The following is a 15,277-nucleotide window of genomic DNA, read 5'->3' on the forward strand; positions in this document are numbered from 1 at the left end:
ATGCCTATAGTTCCAGGGCTTTGAGAGACAGAGAGGGGAAGATCACTTGAGGTGGGGAGTTCAAGTCCAGCCTGGGCAACATAGTGAGACCCCACCTCTACAAAAACATTTTAAAAATTAACCAGGTGTGGTGGCACGCAACTGTAGTTCTAGCTAGGTGGGAGAATCACTTGAGACAAGGAGTTCAAGTCCAGCCTGGGCAACATAGTGAGACCTCATCTTTACAAAAAAATTTTAAAAAATTAACCAGGTGTGGTGGCACGCACCTGTAATTCTAGCTACTCAGGAGGCTGAAGTGGGAGTATTGCTTGAGCCTATCAGTCTGAGGTTACACTGAACTATGATCATGCCACTGCACTACATTCCAGGCAACAGAGCGAGACCCTGTTTCTAAAATGAAAAAAACAAACAAAAAAAAAGATATAAGGCTTCTCCCAGACGTTCTTAGACTGCCCAACCATGCAATTCTCTTTGTTGTCTTTTTCTTTCATTGGCAGCTATTTAATCAATTGTGTTCGTTAACTGTCCACTTGATGAAATAACACTGTAGCAGGCATATAGGGAGTTATAAAGGGAGACTTCATATTATATCATAATATCTTCAATGTCTTTATAATCTAATAGCAGGCACTGAAAGGAAGGAAATAATAAATATCTATAATTGTCCTTGGCAGAGAGGGTACTAGAGCATGTTCTGTTTTCTTATTGTGTGTGTGTGTGTATCAATATAATGAAAAATTTTTAAAGTAACACATTATATGAGCTAATGAGCTTTGGGGTAAAGATTGCTGGAATTAGTTTTGAGCCTAATTTTGGAAGAAAGATGGATTCTGATTGGGAAAACATGGCAAGCATGTGACTTGAACCAAGAAGATGGCAAGCAATTGTCTGAACATGGAGCCATTTGGTATAGGACCTGAATATATATGAATAGAAATTTGATTCTGGTTTAGGAGTAAGACTGAAAACCACTACAAGCAGAGGTGTGACTAAAATTACAGTTCAGGAGAATGCTTTTTTTTTTTTTTTTTTTGACTGTAATTAGATAAATTGAATGAGGAAAGTTGGCACAATTGTGGATAGTAAAGGCAATTAAGATTGGGACTTGGGCTACAGCTACAACAAAATTAAATTAAAAATTTCAGATGACCTCACGGGGCTATGTGACTCCACTCAACTTAACATCCAAATGTTGTATTTAAAAAATCCTTTAAAAAATTTCCGAACATTTTTGCCTGTTGTCATAGATACTTCAAGACTGAAAGGAGAAAAAAATAATTCAAAGGGAACACGAGATGGCAGCAGTTATATCATATAAAGAGAAAGATTGGGGAAAGAAAAACATTCGAAATTATTTTTAAAATAAAAAATATGTAGCACCTTATTCTTTATGTGCTGTATTCCTTTTCAGTACAGAGATTACTCAGTCATTGGTTTCATGCTTCACAGCACATATGAGGTTCATTCTGACTATGGTAAAAATCCTACTCCATTACATGGGATTGTTTCCTAAAATAAAGCTGTTGCTGTTTTCTGCAGATTACTGTTCCTCTATGTTATCTGAGGCAGAAGAGTTCTGTGGGGTGCAAATTTGTTTTAAGTGCTCCAGCATTGCTTTCTCTTCCTCTTCTAGTGTTTCGTCCTTCTTCATTTCCCACCTAAAAGAAAAATCACATCTTAGCATTTTTGTAACTTTCAAACCACAGGTCAACACTCAGTTAATCAAGTCTTGAATATGTGATCTTGGCTTATTGAGTCATCCGTTTCTCCCTGTTTATTCTTCACTGACTGCCTCTTGGGTAATACAGTTCATTGGCACTGCCTCTGCGGAGTGGGCCAGGAGAGTGGGAGACGAAAGTAGAGTGAAATCAGCTCCACTTCAGGATAAAGTTTTTAAAGAATTGTTTCAAATGAGGTTTCTGTATTTCAAGAATGTATGTGGCCTATGAAAATACACATATAAATAAAATCTAGAATTAGCAACTAATAAGCAAATATTTTTCATAGCATTTTTTCCCTCACTGATTAACCAGATTAGTGGTTGTAAGTTGCAGGGAGGCTTGCCAGGAAGACTTTAGCAGAAAGAAGAACATCGAGTTTACTTGGATATACCTTAAGGGCAGGTCAGTCTATTTCTTGAAATAAGATCAGATTTGAAGCAATCAAGTTCAACCACTCTAGAAAAGTGGCAAATTGTTAGCAAGGTTCCAAATAACATTTACTAAAAAAAGAGATTAAAGACGTTCTAATTTTGGATGATTAAGAGATACAGAATAAAATCTTAGACTCTCAAACTACATACATATAAATATAATCTTGCAAAGTAAATATCATCACAATAACCCGAGCACACTTACTTCTTCCTTCCTATCAACTCTCTCCACCTCCCCAGTACTGCCCAGGACTGCCCAGAGTATACTGAACCCAGCATTCTAACAGTTTCCTTCTCCTCTCCTCACTCTTATTTCTATCCCTACCTAAGCTGTCCACCATGATGTACTGTTACAAAAGGATTTTAAAGCCAGTGCTGATACAGTCTAAAAGATCCTCTGCCATAAAGGCTTCAGCAGGATAGGATTTCTAATAACAAACAAGCAGCTACTCACTGAATGTCCTCCAGAACCAGAACCCCTCATTGTGTTATAATCCAAACTCCCAGACAACAAATAGTCTGTCACACATGAATTTAGGGTGGAATTTTCTGGTTTTGTTTGAGTGATGAAAAGAAAGCAACTGTATTTTCTTTCTTTTTTTTTTTTCTTTTTCTTTTTTTTTTTTTTTGTTTTGAGACAGGGTCTCCCTCTGTTACCCAGGCTGGAGTGCAGTGGCACAACTATGGCTCACTGCAGCCTTGACCTCTTGGGATCAAGTGATCTTCCTGCCTCAGCCTCCCAAGTAGGTGGGGCTATAGGTGCACACCACTATGCCTGGCCAATTTTTTAATTTTTTTGTATAGACAGGGTCTCCCCTGTGTTGCCCAGGCTCATCTTGACCTCCTGGGCTCAAGTGATCCTCCTGCCTCAGCCTACCAAAGTGCTGGGAATACAGATGTGAGCCACTACGCCTGGCCTTGGATTTTCCATAGAGACCTCCTAGTAGGATGTCTGTTCCCATACAAGTTTCCTTTTTGGAGTGCTGAGTTCAGTATGCCCTGGCCAGTCCCAGCAGTGATATATATGAGAGGAAGAAGGAGGGGAAGTACGGAGAGAAGAAAGAGGAGTATCTGAAAAGCAACACCTGGTTTCAATTTATATTTCTGCTTCACCCTCTGCCTACGATTCTCCTCATTTCCTGGCCTCAAACTTGTCTGGATTTAAAAACTGCTATTTTTCGCTGCCTTAGTTTCTCCATGTTTCCATATGGTTGAAGTTAGGTCATTGGTCTAAGAGGTTTTAATAACAACATGAATGATAAAAAGTTTTTCACTGCCACACTATTCAAAGCCACATCACAAGGGAAGTCAGTATTTTGGGATTTACAGTTTAGCCCACAAGATTTTCTTACACTGCTTTCATGGAATTTTAATGATAAAAAGCTCTCCCTACCCATTTTATATGGGTGAAATTGGGTATCGCTAATATTCATGTCAAATTGAGCTCCTCCCAAGCAGGAAAATAAATAATGGAAAATGCTTTTATATAGCATTAACTAATGGTTAAGCATTCTTTTAAACACTTGACATATCACTCTTTAAATTCTCAATTTAAAAAGTTATTATTCCTTTTCTACAGATTACTAAACTGAGGTACAGAATGTTAAAATCACTTGCCTGAGTATCTTTGTATTTGAACTCAGAGAGTCAAGATCTGGAATCTGGACTTTCAAATGCAATTAACAACCGTGGTTTAAAAAACATTTACATCTAATATAAATTACTGTTGAAAAGTTTAAATATTTTACTTTCCAAAAAATATTGCCCAAATTGTGATAGATATTACATGAAAGAACCATGTAAGGATCATATAATTTTAAATCCAAACATGAGAAATTAGATTTGCCTTTTTTCCTTCCCATGTAAAGGTGCTGATATTGTCTGAGTAAATTATTTTATGAATGTCAACAGAATAAAGTATGTAATATGCACATAAATATTTTGATCATTGTGTCTACTTGTGAAAATTGAAAGTAGTCTCTCTGCTTCATTAAAAATCTGTATAATTAATGTAATTTAAATGAATCGTTTACATAATAGAATCCATGATAAGGATTTTTGAAGCTTCATGACAATTATAGGCACTTCACAGTATAATTGAGCTGTTAGTAATTAATGATATTAGGCAAAGTTATTTACCTACCACAACCTTATTATATTTGCTTTGTGCTTATTAAGAAGAAATCATTTCATAAGAGGATAAAAAATGATGACAAAAATGGATGAAAAAATATTAGAACTACATTTTCCTTAATAGTTTTACTCATACTGAATGAAAGCGTTAGAGATTTGAAATGTGTATTTATCACAAACATTGTTATATTTCACATCTATAAGTTCTTAACGGAAGTTTTTCTTTAATTCCATCATGGTTTTGGGTTTTGTTAACACAATGCAAAAACAACAAGTCAATTCTGTTAAAAAAAATACTGAAAGAGAAAAGAATCTACCAATTTGTTAAACATAATTGGATGGACAATCTGTTAAAAATCTTTATTCCAAATTTCCCCTAATATATTTAATATCTGTGGTGGAAAAAACATATCCCAGAAACTAGAAAATGTTGGAAGCAGCATATTCTGGTTCCTCCAGAAAAGCATTATGAGGTAATTATATTTTTGTTTTTCCTAAATTTGGTAGCCTGCCCTTTTAGATTAGTGCTGAATTCCCCACCTGCCTACTATTATAGAAGAATTGCAACCTGGCCCCCACAGCTGGTGGCAATGACTATGCTGTGTCTTAGACACTGATTAGCAGTCAAGTCTCATGAGACTCCACTGATCTGTACCATGATATTAACTGTCTTCTGGAATTGGCTCCATCTGTATGGCTCCTAGGTGGTTAGATATGGGTCCCTTTTCCTAGGCAAGCACAATAGGGACTCTAAAGCCTAGACCAAGATACTCTAACAGAATCAGCAGTTACAACTTTGCTCATTTGTACCACTCTGATTGACTTGGTTGTTCTTAGCTTGGATGTATGTTCCTGAATTTACACACATATTCATTCCTCAAGCAGAGATATCTGCCTGCTACTCTGTATGTTTTATTAATATTAGCACATATTATAGAGCTTTTCCATGTGCCATACCATGAGCTAAGATCTGTTTTTGCTCACCCACAATGAGACCTTGAGGTGTGAAAAATAAAAACAGTCACAGATCAGTGAACAACTATTCTAGTGATCAGTTTTATAGAATCTTATATTTGGGGAGGTTTCGAGGATGACTGTGTTAGAGTCAACCAGGAGAGCCTCTCTTAGGGACATGCATAGTAAAGCATGAGGTATATCCTTCCTTGGTAGCATTGGTCCAGGCTGTCACAGAAGCAAATCTTGGGTGGCCTGTACTGCAGGAAGGAGCAGCCAACACCAGACAGATGAGGAGGGCCAGAGTCTGGAGTGTGAGAAGGTGTTTGAGGCATTTACCCTGCCTTTTACTAGGAGAAAAACATTTAAAATATCTGAAATCAATAGTGTTCTGAATAAGAGCACAAGCCCTAGAATCACTCTGCGTTTGTGTTGAATCTGAATGTAAACTTCCTAGATGAATCACCCCAGGCAAGTTTTTTAACCCCTTGGTGCTTCGGGGTTCTTTCTCATGTATAAATATAGTCACATTGGAACACAGGCCCCCTTATTTGTTTATTTACTGTCAATGACTGATCTCACTCAATAATGTCAGAGTTTAGTAGTTGCAGTTGAGACAGACTAAGACTGCATGTCCTGTAAAGCCTAAAATATTTACTCTTTGGACTTTTTTTTTGGAGGAAGTTTGCCAAATTTGCGCTAGAATGATAGTTCTTAACTGGGGCGACACTGCCTCCCTATGGGGAAACATGGAGGGTATTTTTGGCTGACACTGTCTAGAGAGTGCTTCTGCTAGGACCTAGACAACACAGATGGCAACATCTTTATGTGCAACAATCCCACACAATGAAGAGTTGTCTTCCCAAAATGTCAATATATCCCACTGAGAAACATTGGCTTTAGAATCTCCAAATAATATTGAATAAGAATAGGTATACTAAAATAGGAAGAATCCCTAGCTAATTTCTGATTTTTAATTGAAATAGTTTTAGTCTTTCACTGTTTAGAATACTGTTTGCTGCAGAATGAGGGTTTAGAAGTTAGGGTGCTGGATTTAAATCCCTTATAAGCAGTGTGGCCTTGGGCAACCCAGATGAAACAGTGCCTCAGTTTCCTTATCTATAGAATGGTAATAATAATAGTTCCTGCTTCACAGAGTTGGAATAAGGTAGAAGAGATTAAACACACATAAAACATAAAATAATGCCTCGTTTATAGCAAGCACTCAACAAGTGATAACTATTATGGTGATGATGATGATGATTATTTGGCATATTGGTTAAGGTTGCAAGTAGGAGAAGTCCTGGGTGTGGCAGTTACACAAATAGGGGGTAATTGTCCTCATCTAATAAGAATGCAGAGGTGGGTGATTGCTGGCATAGGTTTAGTAGTTTAACAACAGTAGGGCTGATGACTCTGTGGTTCTCTTGTCCTTTACCTCGTGGTCCCAGTACGGTTGTTGCAGCTTCAGCCATCATGTCCTCGTGCTGAGGCAGGAGGAAGGAGTATGGCTCCACCTGTCTTGTTTTATCGGGATAATAAAACCTCTCCCAGATTCCTCCCAGTAGACATGGGAGTCATCCTGTCTAGGCTTGAATCCTGACTCTGCCACTTACTAGCTGTGTGATATTGAACATATTTCTTAATCTCTCTGTGCATCAGTTCTCTTATATGCAAAATAGGGGGTGCTAGTGGTATACATCTCAATGCATTGTTGTAAATAGTGGATGAGCTATAAATTTAAGTCCTTCAAAGAATGTTACTCTTATTTTGTAAGATTCTACTTGTGTCAAGTGGTTTCCTCAGAGCTCCTACCTTGATGTGCTTTCTCATGCTCTATGTCTTTCACATTGTTTTATCTGGTAAATTATCTTTTCTATGAATCAATAAATAATATAATATTGCAATAAATACACTCCAATAAATAAATATTGCAACATATACATATATATATGTATATGATCGTGTTGTCATTCCCTCTTGTTTTTCATGAGGGAGATGTTTCATGCTAGTCTACTCTGTTAACCCTAGCATGGCCAAGGTTGTTTTTGTTTTCCTATAATCACTTTGCTGTGTTTTTCAAACACAGACTGTAATAATGGCATTTGATGATATTTTTGGCATTTCTCCTGCAATAACCAATAAAATACTTGAATATAAAAATGTAACTTAAGCCTTCTGTTTAATGTTATTATGAAACATTTATGTAGCACTTTATATTTACAAAGTGCTTTACAATTATTTATTAGCTAATTGTACTGTTAAACAACATTAGTCATCTGGCCAAATAAATGATTTCAAATTGTTCTACCAATATATAGCTGAGGAATGAAGAGTAAAGTCATATTGGATTTTATTCTTCAAGAAAAATCCTTGTTGTCTGTCTCTCCTCCACATTGCACAGTGCAGGCTGGTTTTTCAGAGGGAGGTTCAAATCAGAGGGAAAAGTAATGTCTCTGTTACCTTCTTTCTGCTGTTCTGTACATGTGAGCTTTTCTCAGGGTCAGTCCTAGACCATCTTCTCTTCTCCCTTGGAAAGCCCCACATATCCAGTTGTTTTCTCACATCTGTAATTCAGCTCTGTCCCAAGCTGTAATTCAGTATCTTTAAACTTTGTTTTTGTCCTAAGTTCTCTCAATTCAATTCTTGATGGCCATTTTTACTCACACTCCAATTATATCAGCATTAAATATACATACTGTATACATATATGTACATATATGAATACAGTAACATATGTATACAGTATATGTGTATATAGTACATATCTGTATATATCTGCATATCTGTATATAGTACATATCTGTATACTGTATATATACACATATATGCATCAGTATATATAATATACATACATATATGTATGTTAAATATATATACTGTATGTGTGTATATTAAATATATACTGTATGTATGTATATTTACTATATACATATTAAATATATACTGTATGTGTGTATATTAAATATATACTGTATGTATATTTACTATATGCATGTATGTATATTTAATATATATGTCTGTATATTTAAATTATTCAAACTGACCATTACCCCCTTCTCCCTCAATAACACAGGGTCTGAAGAGTGAAGAGTAAAGTCATATTGGATTTTATTCTTCAAGAAAAATCCTTGTTGTCTGTCTCTCCACACTGTACACTGCAGACTGGTTTTTCAGAGGGAGGTTCAAATCAGAAGGGAAAGTAATGTCTCTGTTACCTTCTTTCTGCTGTTCTGTACATGTGAGCTTTTCTCAGGATCAGTCCTAGACCATCTTCTCTTCTCCCTTGGAAAGCCCCACATATCCAGTTGTTGTTCACAAAGTATTTTATGCCACCACTCCCAATCTTGTTCACACAGTCTGTCACCAGTTAAGAGACAACTTACTCTGCAAACATTCTCACATTCATGCATACCCCACTGCCATTAGTCCACAGGTACCCATGATTTCAGTGTCTGGACAGTGCAATAGTCTCCAGATATCCAGATCTGAAGACTCACGCTACTGCTACATCAAACCAGCAATGACTGCCCTGCCTAGAGAGTTTAAAGTCTTTACTGTTCTAGCTTGGTAGCAGCAGTTCTGTTTAGCTGCTACTACCTCCCCTAGGGAGAAAATTATTTTCCTTATTGTCTCTCGCATTGTGTTTTCCCACTTGTGTTTGCACTTCTGCTTTTGCTGTTCCACCCACATGAAATGCCTTTCCACCTACCCCAAACCTGCTCATCCTTCTTCAGACCCAGTCTACAGCCCACCTTTTTCATGGAGAACTTCCCAACTACCTAAGACTAATGTGTGATCATCCTTTTCCTTTGAGTCCTATAATATCTAATGTCTGGGCTTATGGATATTAGGTCAATTTTGGTCAATTAACCACATACTGCTTTGTTACATCTTTTCTATTACTTTCTTGAGCTGTTATTTCATTGTTGCATTAAAAAGTTTTTTCACATGTATCTTTTCATCTATACTTGCAGTTTGTTGAAGAAGACTTTGTTATCTGTAGCTTTTGTTTCAAATATTTTATTTCAAATAATGTATTTTCTTTTTCAAATAGAAAAGAGATGGATTTATTTTTATGAGCCTCAGGAATGTTTTTGAACATATTTATCACTATTAACAGTTTTCTCTTATAATATGACAAATGCAAAAACAAACACATAGAAATTGACCTTTTCACATTCATGTCATCTTTGTTATCATTTGCTTTTAATAAACATGGCAGAGTGAGGATATTTTAAATGCTGCTGCTCAAGTTATGTTGCTAGAAGCAAGAAAATGCCACCCAAGCTGAGGCCACTTAATTCAGCTTTTAGTAAGCATTGGAAAGTGTAGGAAGAGTGGATTCTTCTGTTCTTGATTCAGCCTCTAAATGACACCAATATGGCTTGCCCTGCATACAATCTCTGCTTCATCTTATTTCTCAGCATTTACATCCTTCTTAACTTGATACTTTTAAAGAATCTATAGGTTACTTATCATTTCCAGAGATATAAATGATAAGGATAGAGAAGGTTAGGACACAGGACATCTGGAATAGATGGTTACTTTTCTATGAAAACTTTCTCCAGGGAACACAATTGGAAGCAAATTCAGAAAGTATTTGGTTATGATTTTTTTTGAGTCATGGTCTCACTCTGTTGCCCAGGCTGGAGTGCAGTGACATGATCATAGTTCATTATAGCCTCAAACTGCTGGGCTCAAGCAATTGTCCTGCCTCAGCCTCCCAGGTAGCTAGGACTACGGGTGTGCACTACCATGGCCACCTATTTTTTTTTTTTTTAATATTTTTCTGTAGAGAAGAGGTCTCACTTTGTTGCCCAGGCTGGCCTCAAGCAATCCTCCTGCCTTGGCCTCCCAAAGCATTGGGATTATAAGTGTCAGCTACCATTCCTGGTCTGGTTATGCTATTTAATGCTCACAGAATATAACATTACTTGGCTCTCCATGATTTGGAGAAATTGCAGATAGATGTCATGTTATTTCTTCTCCCAAACAAACAAACAAACAAACTTGTTCTGTCCCCTACTCCAGTGCTTCCCACCCCTTAAAATGTACAAATATCTTAGTTTGGCTCAAGTAGCATATTTCAAATAACTAATAGTTTAGTGTTTTGTACACTGTAATCTGTACTTTTTAAGCACTGGCAAAATACCTGTTGATTGGTATGTGTTAGAAGTTCAAGTGTTACTATATTATTCTTGGATGGAATGAAGAAATAATAACTTTTCACTACCAGTATCACAATGAGTAGTAGTTGATATCTCAAAAGGTATTATTTGTCAATTTTATGAATGATGAATATGATGGCTATTAGAGCATTAAAATTAATTTACCCATCCTTAGTTTTTGTATCACTATTTGTTTCTTAAAGTCTAAAATTCAGTGACCTTACCAAAAGGCAACAACTTCCTGCAAGTTCATTTATTTACTAACTATACTTACAACCTTTTTAAAAATGAGATAGTGGTATAAAGAAAAAAGATATTCAGTAATTTCAGTTATTTGGTACCTGACTAGTATTTTTGACCAATGTAAAAAGGCTTTAAACAAACTTTGCTTAGCAAAGTACTTAATTTAGGTCACATATCACACTGGAGTGAGACCTTTTGTAGGTCACTATTTAAACATTTAATTTCTGGTGATGTGACACCAAAAACCAAATGTTTAATTTAATTGGATTGATCCCAATAACCTTTTCCTTCCTCCAACTTTCTTTACCACCACTTTTTTCTTTAGTATGTAACTTTATATCATCATCTCACTGGGTCTCTGGTTGTTGATTGCCTTCCTTCTACTATCAGTTTAGGAGCTCCTCAAAGGCATATAGTAGAACTGTCAAAAAAGGGCTGTCATTTTAATTATCACAACCAGCTTTGATGTAAAGAGGATGTTATTATAGTTAATTCTGAGAAACTGTATAAATCAGCAAAGCCCTCTTAATTTAGTCATCAGTAAAATATAACCATTCACATTTCCTTTCTGGTTAATGTAATTAACTGAGTATAACAATATTTAGGTCCTCAATTTTTAAGGGATCAAAATACATAATACTAACTAAATGAATTTAAATTTATCTTTCATGACTCGGACAACATTTTCAGATTATACCATTTCTTAAAATATGGTGCTGTAGATATAGAATAAATAGAAGAAGACTGACAAAAATGAGCATAAACTCTGGGAAACTGTCTCAATGAATGGTAATGGTAGGAAATTAATTGTAATGGACTCTTGTTGTAAGAATGAAATTAGAAGGCCTTAAAAATTACTTGTTATATTGAACTTTAGCATGTGTAGCTTATGTTTTGAGACATCAACCTCAGTTTGTATTCTATTTAATATGTATCACAATGAGTCACATTTTAGAACAGAGTTTTACCATATGTAATTAACTTGCTTATTTATCTAGCAAACATTTGAGAGCCTGCTGAGTTTAAAGCATTGAGCTAATCTAGATTCAGTGAATCCCTATCAAAATACCAATGACATTCCTTATAGAAATAAAACAAAACAATCCTACAGTTTATATGGAACCACAAAAGAGCCAAAATAGCCAAAACAATCCTACGCAAAAAGAACAAAACTGGAGGAATCATATTATCTGACTTCAAATTATATTACAGAGGTATAGTAACCAAAGCAGTGTGGTATTGGTGTAAAAAAAGACACATAGACTAATGGAACAGAATAGAGAACTCAGAAACAATCCACGCACCTACAGTGAACTCTTTTTTTTTTTTTTTTTAGACGGAGTCTCACTCTGTTGCCCAGGCTGGAGTGCAGTGGTGCGATCTCAGCTCACTGCAACCTCTGCCTCCCAGGTTCAAGCAATTCTCCTGCCTTAGCCTCCTGAGTAGCTGGGACTACAGACGCGTGCCACCACGCCCAGCTAATTTTTTATATTTTTAGTAGAGACAGGGTTTCACCGTATTAGCCAGGATGGTCTTCATCTCCTGACCTCGTGATCCGCCTGCCTCAGCCTCCCAAAGTGCTGGGATTACAGGCATCAGCCACACGTGCCCGGCCTCAGTGAACTCATTTTTAACAAAGGTTCTAAGAACATGCACTGGGGAAAAGACAGTCTCTTCAATAAATGGTGCTGGGAAAACTGGATATTCATATACAGAAGAATGAAACTAGACCCCCATCTCTCACCATATAAAAAATCAAATCAAAATGGATTAAAGACATAAAATATAAGGCCTCAAACTATGAAATTACTACAAGAAAACATTGGGGAAAATCTCCAGGACATTAGTCTGGCTAAAGATTTCTTGAACAATACCCCACAAGCACAGACAACCAAAGCAAAAATTGACAAATAGGATCAAAACAAGTTAAAAAGCTTCTGGACAGAAAAGGATACAATCAATAAAGCAAAGAGACAACCCCCAGAATGGGAGAAAATATTTGCACACTACTCTTCTGAAAAGAGATTAATAACACTAAAAGGTCAAATAAAAGTTAAGAATATAATTTATTTGTTCTATTTTATTTTCAAATTTAATGATAGATTGGGCTATTTTTTAATATTACAGAGGTTCCATGAAATGCAAAGGACATTAAATTTTTATAGAATACTATAAATGGTAGTCACATCTTTGCCTTTAGAAGTTACAAAACATAGGCTTTTCTTGAAATAGGCAGAGTAAGTTATTCCCACTCCCCACAATTTATTTTGACCTAATTGAATGCTTTAATATCCAGAAAATGAAGTTTACTTGTTTATTTTACAAAAATATCTCACAATTTGCTAGTATGGTATACTACTTAGAACCCCCGAAACCCAATTTAATATATACATAATAAAATGTATAGAAATACATAGAAATAAATATAATAGATATAAACATATATAAATGTATATTTTTAAAATATATAGAAATACCTATAATTATGTCCAAACTCAATACTATTATATATCAACACTTGCCATCATGAATTAGTAATTTGGTCGCTTGCTTAAGCCAAGATTTTGTTATATGATTATGATAACTAGCTATACATGCAGTTTATCCAGCTATTTCTGCAAGAATTCAAATGAATGTTCTTTGGCAAAGTTGTTGATTTCTTGAGCTACTACTAATGCAGTAAAAGGAATCTTTCCAAGCTCAGAAACAAGCAACAAAACCCTTAATTTGAATTTATAACCTTCAGAGACAATCTGCAGGACAACTTAACTGTCCAAGCAATTTATTTTAATTAATATGATTTGTTCTATATATTTAAGTAGGAGAGTTATATACCAACAAATGAGACAAATAAGGATGCTAACAGTAACATTTTAAATAGTTATGGCTTAGGGAAAACATAAACAGAAGCATAGCCATCAGTAGTAATAGAATCTGAACCTTTTCTGTTATCAGTAAATCATACACATCTCCATAGAGACTTCATTTCCACAAGTGGATCTTAAACAATTTTAAGAGTTTAGATAGAAGGCCAAGGTCATACTATTTGGCCAGCATTTAGTGCTGAGGTAGAAAAATGTCCCTTACTAAGAGAAGTGTCAGGACTACTATATACTGCCAGAACCATATTGCTGATTTTCTTCAGAGTAAGGTATAATTTAATGAATCAACAGAAAAAGTGTATTTTTTTCCTCTTAAACTTGATAGATCTGGAAATTTTCATGGACTATGCTCTATAGATAATTGGTGTTTATTCCATGTATTTAACTGTTACATTAAAAGATACTTAAACTGTGTCAAGCAATACTGCTCTTGTTCTAAAAATGATAAAAACAATTCCTTTTTCATCAAGAAAAGGATTACATATTTACAAATCTAAAGTTATCAAAAATTAAGGGTGATTTTACTAGCCTGTGTAAAGACAAAACCAATTGTTTAGACAACACAGTTGTCACAAGGCCAACCATGCACTAACCTCTTCTGGAAATGAGAATATGAATAAAAGTATCTTTTAGAAACACACAGTCTATTAGCTAAAGAGCCTGTTTACAATTCTGTCATTCCAACTAACAGTAATATTGTATTTAGAAAAGGATTTGAAATATAGGCCTAGCTCATATTTTGATTGAAATTGACTAAGAAGTTAAAAAATTTAAAACTGGCAGGGCGCAGTGGTTCATGCCTGTAATCTCAGCACTTTGGGAGGCTGAGGCAGGTGGATCACCTGAGGTCAGGAGTTCAAGACCAGTCTGGCCAACATGGTGAAACCCTGTCTCTACTGAGAATACAAAAATTAGCGGGGCATGGTGGCACATGCCTGTAATCCCACATTTCGGGAGGCTGAGGCAGGAGAATCACTTGAGCCCGGGAGGCAGAGGTTACAGTGAGCCAAGGTGGTGCCACTGCAGTCCAGCCTGGGTGACAGAAAAAAATAAAAATAAAAAAGATCTAGAATTCAGGAGAAAATGACAACTTTGTATGGTTGATGGTGCCTTTACTCTTCATCAAGTCACTGCCTATATGTTCATATTCATAAAGATTCCAAAGTTCATTCCTTTCATTCTTTCAGGAATTAAATTATTTACTGAATGACTACTGTGTTCGGGGCACCGTAGGGGTTTGGAGCATGTAATAATATGAATAATAACAGCTAATACTTATTTAGCAATTGCAATTTCTTTGAGGCTCTATTCTGAGCACTTTGCCTATATCAATTCATTTAGCCCTCACAACTTTATGAGATGGGTTAACTATTATTATTGCTACAGACCAGGAATTACCCAAAGTCCCTGGTCAGTGGTGCAGCCAGGATTCTAACCCAAGCAACTGGATCCAGAGTTAATGCTCTTACCCATTAGGTTACATCTCCCACGTAAGCTATGTCTCTCTAAGTCTCTATGTTTCATATAACAATAGTGATTAGGAGGCCGAGGTGGGCAGATCACGAGATCAGGAGATCGAGACCATCCTGGCTAACACGGTGAAACCCCATCTCTACTAAAAATACAAAAAATTAGCTGGGCATGGTGGCGGATGCCTGTAGTCTCAGCTACTCTGCAGGCTGAGGCAGGAGAATGGTGTGAACCCAGGAGGCAGAGCTTGCAGTGAGCTGAGATCGAGCCAC

The 15,277-nt window shown here is 36.1% G+C and overlaps 1 protein-coding gene across 1 annotated transcript in view; it reads right to left on the reverse strand.

Annotated features, from left to right (window-relative positions):
- Window positions 1-408: 408 nt before the first annotated feature.
- KIAA0825 (KIAA0825 ortholog) overlaps window positions 409-15,277 on the reverse strand; it is a 461,655-nt gene continuing 446,786 nt past the window's right edge. Inside the window, exon 19 of the mRNA XM_030816963.1 lies at window positions 409-1,658. Within this exon, the coding sequence (XP_030672823.1) occupies window positions 1,541-1,658 (118 nt within the window). The 3' untranslated portion in view covers window positions 409-1,540. The remainder of the gene's footprint in view (window positions 1,659-15,277) is intronic.

The sequence above is a fragment of the Nomascus leucogenys genome, chromosome 2, assembly GCF_006542625.1.
Source record: "Nomascus leucogenys isolate Asia chromosome 2, Asia_NLE_v1, whole genome shotgun sequence".
Classification (NCBI taxonomy): domain Eukaryota; kingdom Metazoa; phylum Chordata; class Mammalia; order Primates; family Hylobatidae; genus Nomascus; species Nomascus leucogenys.